This window comes from Symsagittifera roscoffensis, chromosome 8 (genome assembly GCF_963678635.1).
Source record: "Symsagittifera roscoffensis chromosome 8, txSymRosc1.1, whole genome shotgun sequence".
In the NCBI taxonomy this organism is placed as follows: Eukaryota; Metazoa; Xenacoelomorpha; order Acoela; family Convolutidae; genus Symsagittifera; species Symsagittifera roscoffensis.
In genome coordinates this window covers 10,637,577-10,644,572 of record NC_087069.1, presented here as the reverse complement: position 1 = coordinate 10,644,572, position 6,996 = coordinate 10,637,577, and the positions used below count along the sequence as shown (strand labels likewise).

Genomic DNA, 6,996 nt, shown 5'->3' with positions numbered 1-6,996 from the left:
TCCAGTATACAAAAAGTAATGATTTCGAAAAGAGCAATTTAAAGAAATGGCTCACTGGAACAAAATTACAGCAAAATTAGGCTAAAAAAGGGCTAACGGCTTTTCTTCTCTAAAATCGAGAGTACAAAAAATATCTGGAATGTAGATACAGCAGGGAACAACCAAAACCTCCTCATAAATTCCAATCTCCGGGCAATATTTCTCAAATACTCGTCACACTGCCCTAAAAGTATAGATAAAGACACCTAACCTGAAGTATACTTTACGATATCGGTTCCAATAAGTTTTTCACCATCAAAAAACCAAAACACAATAAATCTATGGTCTTTGAAAATCCGATGGATTGAACTTTATAGAGGTTAGGCTAGAGAGCAAAGAAGCCTGATTTACGTTTAAATCACTGGATTGGTTAGGACAGGCTTGACTTGAATGTCCAGACTAAGGGACTACCGATAAAAACGAGACTAAATAGACAATTTATTTTTTAAATTCATTATTTTTAATTTTTAATTTATTAATAGGCAATTTAAACGTCCGTTTTAGATTAACTTTTCCTCTAAAACTCCATATATGTCCCAAAATATGAAATTAGGATGTCGGAACATGATTGTATAATCTCAGTTCAGTTTAAAATGCGATTTCAACCTTTTTAAATTCCCTAAGATCGGTTCTCCGACAAGAAAATGATTCTTGTTTCTTGCAGTTTTCCGATTTATGCTGATAAGGCTTCTAAATGATTCTAAGTTGCCGTGAGCATTGAAAAAAAATGGAATTTTAAAAGGAACAATGATTGCTCGATTATTTAGGTCAGAAAGCCGTGAACACTCTGACTGCGCCTTAATGGGTCTCTAATAGATTTTGCTAGAAAATTTTTTGATATAGTTCAATTTTTCAATATTTAATATTAAATGCTCAGTTTAATTTTTGAGTCAATTTAGGAAAGGAGTGTTTAAAAAACTAATAGTTCTTGTCTGTTGAACTTGAAATATGCGCCTTCTTCAAAAATTGAATTTTTCTTAACGTTCGAAAAAAAATATTCAAATCCCTGTGAATTTATATCAGACTCAATTTGAATACAATGCTAACAAAGAAGTAAAGAATATCAAATTATCTCCAGAATTAGATATTAACCCAACACATAATGATTTCTAACATGTCCGATTTCCACCTTCAGATGACTCGACACCGACCAGAGATGAAGTTTACTATATTTGTAGTTCTTCATTATGCTGGAGGTGGCCCCAGCTTCACTTCGCAAAGAGCATTATGCAATTCATATCCTGAACAAGCGAAGTCGTCCAGCCCCTGATGGAACGGGTTTCCAGGGTAACTCTGGGCAACGCACTGTTCGTCTCTGTCATCGGTCTGGTCTCCTGGCTGCGATTCAGCTCGCCACAGCTCATCTGGCATCACCTGAAACAGATCAAGCGTTTTGTGGCTAAAAAACAATTACTTAAGTTTGCATTATGAGGCCACAATGTGCACTGGATAGGTGCGCCCTTCGGTGCGTGTAGGTCATTGGACACCAGAAACAAGTCTTCAAACTTTTTCCAAAATGTAAATGGTTTCTGCTAACAAAATTTGTGTGCACAAATACTAGCAAACTGAATACTAGTATACTAAATGTTGTCAATACATTAGTTTTATCGCGGGTTCCGCAGCGAGCGAATATAGCTAGTTGTTCTGGACTTCGGAAATGTAAACAAACTCAGAAGTAATATTTTTGCCAGTGCGGAATTTAAATGCAAGGTCATAACCATTGTCAATGAATGCAATAACAAATCTTAATACACTGATGAGCTCTAATCTATGACGCACCTGCTTTAATTCTAAAATACACTTTGAAACTCCGAAAATTGTTTTTTTTTCAGCTTTTTGGTTAATTGTTCAATTTTAAAAGTTACAAGACAGAATACGTTTTTGTTGGATAATCAACCTGAATATACTTAGAACGGAAACTGATATGCCAATTTTAGAAGACTTGTTTTTTTAAAGAATTTCTATTCTAAGTACAGCTGATATGGTGACTTTTCTTCTATGGTAGTTGCTGACTGTGACTCATATCCTAATTAATGTTTTGATGACTATAATTCTAATTGCTGATATGCTGATTTTCATTGGAGTTTTATCCGAACTGCTGATGGTCTTAATTGGTGCGTTACCAGGACTAAAAAGTCGAAAAGTCTAGGTGGCAAGCTGGTAGTTTCTTTCGAACCGTTTTTTTTTTGAAACAAATAAATTTGAAATGTTGCGGTTTCAGTTATGATTACGGATTCCACGACAGCGCAGTTTTCGATCAGAATTATATTTTTCTTTAAACAATGGTTCGGCAAACCATCTGGAGTTTCGCAAATTTTTTTGCGATTTTAGCAAAGTTAGTTGTTTTTGGAGCAATTTCGAGCAATACAGTGCTGCAGGTATTTGTTCGCAGAATCCAAAACAGCTAGAATTTTTTTAAAAAAAGATAGCCAGGGTGCAGATTCCGAGTCAAATCTGATGTCCGGTTGCTGCATCCTCTTACTATTCACAAAATCGGAGTTTCGGAGTTTCAAAGTGTATTTCACAATTTGACCTCGTTAGGTGGTATTTTCAACTTATCCCATACTTTGCTTATTGCCTAACTTTACAATTTTTTGCAGAACAGAAATTGAAAGTATCGTTTTTTTTCAGTTATCTCATCACTGAAAAATCTAGACAAAAAAGTAAGCCAGTCGATTGTGCAAATAAAATTAGCAATATTCGTTCTATCGCATTTATGTTCTGAACTAAATTATTCATTCAGTGAATATCTTTTGAAGCGTAACTCATCCGAAAAACTCATCTGAAAAACATGGCAGAATCATCGCCTTGCCGTGAGGGGCTATAATTTTTTGATAGGCAGTGGCAATACTGAGAAAAATCTATATAAGCGGTAAAAATGAGTTTGAAAGTGTATCGCAAAATTACGAGTTTCAAAAAAAAACTAATACTGTGCAAATACTGTTTTTGGTATGATTTTTTATGGCAAGTTTCAGCGCTTGTGCGTGTGTTGTGTGTTTATGTGCTACTTTTCTATGATGGGAGTTGTTCCTATTAACTTTTAAATGGTGATTGACCATCAAAACTAAAACTATCTGAGAACGATTATTTCAATACCCATCGACCAGGGATGTGCAGCTGTAGTTTTTTCAACATAATCTATAATAAAGTTATAAAGATTATAATTTTTCCTAATGAGATGTCAGTATAATTCCATTATTAATGGCTGTTTCTTGCTATCAATCTACGTTTGGATGTGAATAAAAAACGAGACCCTCTGCGCTTGTTCAAATAGTGAATAAATTCGCCTTGAGTTCGATTCGGTCGACGAACTGCGATCGGTCTTTTCGTATCATTGAGTTGTTGGCTGACAAACTTCCGTCATCCTCCAAGGGAGCTGGTTCATCCCTTCGGTAGTTGACCCAGAAGCCGGACTGGCCTGCAGTTGGAATGCCTTTGGACAGAACAAACTTTACTAGTGCCTGTTAACAAAAAAAGTGGGCCTTGGTCGGTAATTGCGTATGACTTGCAGCAAACTGTTAAAAAGATTCACAAGCAGAGTGAAACTATATAATTTACAGAAGGTTGTGCTATTTTTTGTTTGTTTTTGTTTGCTCCGCAAAAGTATTTCAATTTTATTTAAAGAAATGGACTTTGCTTGGAATTATCCGCATATCCCTTTGATATGGAAAAATATCTTCAAAATCAAGCCGAAAAACAGGGTAATTTATCTGAGCGTGAAAGCTCCTTTTGTTCCTCCCGTACGCAGCGAAGGCTGTCTTTCTAGATAGAAATGTTAAATAAAATACCTAGCCAAGTTTCGTGTGTTTTCTGTACAGAAATGATCTATTTCATTTCTTTCTTAGTTTAGAAATAAACAATCTCTGGAAAAAAATAACCAGAAATAAGTTTACTGCTCAACCGCAACGAGATAAACATGCTTCGAGTATACACAATAGCCGTAGCAGTACAATGCAAATTAACACTTAATATAACAAGTGTTGCTTTGCATTAGGTCGCTATAACTATACCACATGGCTCTTTTTCCTTCCCCCCCCCCACCTCACACCAGCATCAATGTTATGGTGTAACGAATGGTTTTACAAGGTTAATTATAAAGACCAAATATGTTTGCCAAGGCCGGCCTTATTAGTCCGTTTGCCAATTTTCATAACAATCGAGTAATGTGACAATATGAACAAATTTTTCATTTGTAAAATTTTGCAGGTGGGGGGCGCGAAGGAAAAAGAGCTTACTACAGTAGCAGGTGATGTGGCCTAGTGGTTCGAACAATCACCCAGAAAATTGAAGGTCGGGAGTTTGAGACCCAGCCGGAGACTTTTTCCACATAGACTTTTCCTAGATTCAGCTAATTTTTGATGAGAAATAAAAAATTTTAAGAAAATCCCTGCTTAGCTGACCAGAAGATTAGATTAGGTATAAAGTATTCCAGGTCAGAAATAAAAATAATTTTTGGTACGGCTTTAACATAAAGTATAGTTTTTATTGGCTAAACGATTGAACGAGAAAAAATAAATAGACACATAGGACATTGGTATATTGTTCGCCTACGTGTTTTTAGGGAACCATTCATAATGTCCAGTCAAAGAATCGAAATCAAAGTTCATATAGGTTTGTGAAAAGCACTCAAAAAATTGTGCGAACCGTCTACTTAAAAGTCCACTTACAAAACTGTTATCTTAACAAATCCTCTCGTTTCATTCGCTGGACACGGCAAATGAGGTGAATAACAACTCAAAATTAGTTTTTAATACAAAAAATGGTCTCAGAAAAAACCACGAAAAAGTGACCTTGTTTCCTTTGTATATTTTAAACCAAATGAACTGACTCGTTCTAGGTACTGTACTGTGTTGTTTTGACAGTTGACGAAATGAATTTCACAATTGAAAATCTGGTGCAAAGCTGGTGTTCTCAAAAGCTTTTATTCTAAAAATATATAGTTTTTTTTTAATCTGAGTATCAAAACTTGAAACAAAGTAAAATGACAGCTTTCATTCATCATTTTTGCTTTCATATGTGAATTCTTGTTCCATTTTGGCCCAAAAAGTTCTTTTTTAAATACAATTTTTTGTTGGCTTTTTCGCTTGTATGCCAATAACTACGACGCCTAGGTTAAACATGAAGCACTGCTGTTCAGTGAGGACTACCTGCAGCTCCCCAACGTTCTTCGGAATCACAATCTGTGCTGCTCCCACCTCTGAATGAGATTGAATTCCATTTAAATCATCATTTTCTGTTTATTCAGTTTTCACTTGATTCTTAATTCATTTAAATGAAAGAACTAATAAAAAAAAAATAGAATTCAAAGTTTCAAAAAACGCAACAACTTAAATAATGAAAAACTTGGGGTTTTCATATGTTTTGTTCTTTTTTCATGTTATGCCAGTTTCTCATTAACAAGCGCTCATTTTGAAATAAGCAAAAAGCTTAAGAAATCAGCCATTGATGCTTTCAACAACGTTATTATTTTAAAAGACTCCACTTTTCTGGTTTTAAAATCTTTTTAATTTTTTTTAAATGGATTCACTCTCCTGTAGTAATTGACACCTGACAATACAAGCTCGCCATCGGGTACTCCATTCCGCCCAAATCTAGCAAACTATAACAGCTATCTTCTGCTGCCCCCTCTACTTTTTCCATGGTAGCGGGGCAGTCGAATTGAAATGCAATTGAAATTAAACAGAAGAATAATACTTCTAGAAGTAGTGGTTTCAAACCTCTCGTCATGGTTGTGTGTTCCGAATAACTAAAACAATTTGGATTTTTTGGTGACTAATGATAATTTTGCCCTGCAAAAATGTTCAAACAAAAAAAACGGATGCACATGAAATAATTGGTGGGAAACTAACCATTGCAAGACCTGAAGCGAAAATTTTTTGGAAACCCGCTCACGTAACCATTGGTGCACAAAGAGTGGAATATGGAGACACCTCTCTTACAGAAACTTTCCGCGTTCTTACGCCTTTCTAGGGATAAAAAACAAAACACCTTTAATATGGATGCAGTGCATTTTTGGATTATTATTAACCAATCAACCGTTTCTGAGAAAAATTATGTGAAGATAATATTAGTTGAAGACTTAAGAAAAACTTTAAAATTTGTATTTGAATCATGTCGACGACGACAAAAATAAGCAGTAGACGTAAAGACGGAAAATTTAGCAATTTTTTTTGCAAAAAAAAATAAAATTAATGATTATCGCAAAATTATCAAAGAATCCTTTCAACTTTCAAAACTGCCAATTTATTCATCAAAAATTAAAGAACAAAATCCGACGTTTTGTTTTGTGTTTTCGCAAAATCAATTTTTTTTCTTAGTTTTTGCCTTAAACAATTTTGTTGTACAAGTCGCTAAAATTAATTGGTTTCTTATTATCAGTAAATATTACTAGTTACCTGTTGATGGATCCGACTTTTCGTCTTATGATTTTTATAACAATTTTTTCACAATAAGTGTTAGATTTAAGTTAAAAGATAGCAAAAAATGAACAAAATCCACTAGTTTGCTAGTTTAAGTTGAACAAATGTGACACAACCCGTGTTATGAGTGCTCTTCAAATCAAATTTGAGAAAAGATTATATGACCACTTTTCATAACGAAATATAACAGCATCTCTAGAGGGCGGTTCTCTAGTTCAAGTACCACCCCCGTTTGCTAGTTTTTGTCCTTGGCTATTTATTAGTTCTTTCATTAATCTATCGTGTTAGAGTTAAGTTGAGAGATACCAAAAAACGAACTAACTTTTAATGTTTGCTACATTTAATGGAAAATGTTTGCTACACTTAAAGGCACAGTGTGTATTTTAAGTGTTCTTCAAGTCAAGCTGGCAAGATCATAAGAATATTTTATATCAAGAAACTCATAATTTCTAGAAAACGAATCGGCAACTTAGCTACCACTCATTTTGCTAGTTTTCAATTTTTTGTTGTTTTCCTTTTGGTTTTTGACAAGAATCGT

The 6,996-nt window shown here is 34.5% G+C and overlaps 1 protein-coding gene across 1 annotated transcript; it reads right to left on the bottom strand.

Annotated features, from left to right (window-relative positions):
• Positions 1-1,053: 1,053 nt before the first annotated feature.
• LOC134853214 (uncharacterized) lies at positions 1,054-6,672 on the bottom strand. The gene is made up of 5 exons (XM_063869173.1): positions 6,435-6,672; positions 5,574-5,785; positions 5,187-5,239; positions 3,327-3,500; positions 1,054-1,413 (listed from the first exon to the last, which is right to left on the bottom strand). Exons 2-5 carry the CDS (start codon positions 5,764-5,766, stop codon positions 1,225-1,227), a joined length of 609 nt encoding a protein of 202 aa, XP_063725243.1. The 5' UTR covers positions 5,767-5,785; positions 6,435-6,672; the 3' UTR covers positions 1,054-1,224.
• Between the last annotated feature and the right edge of the window lie 324 nt (positions 6,673-6,996).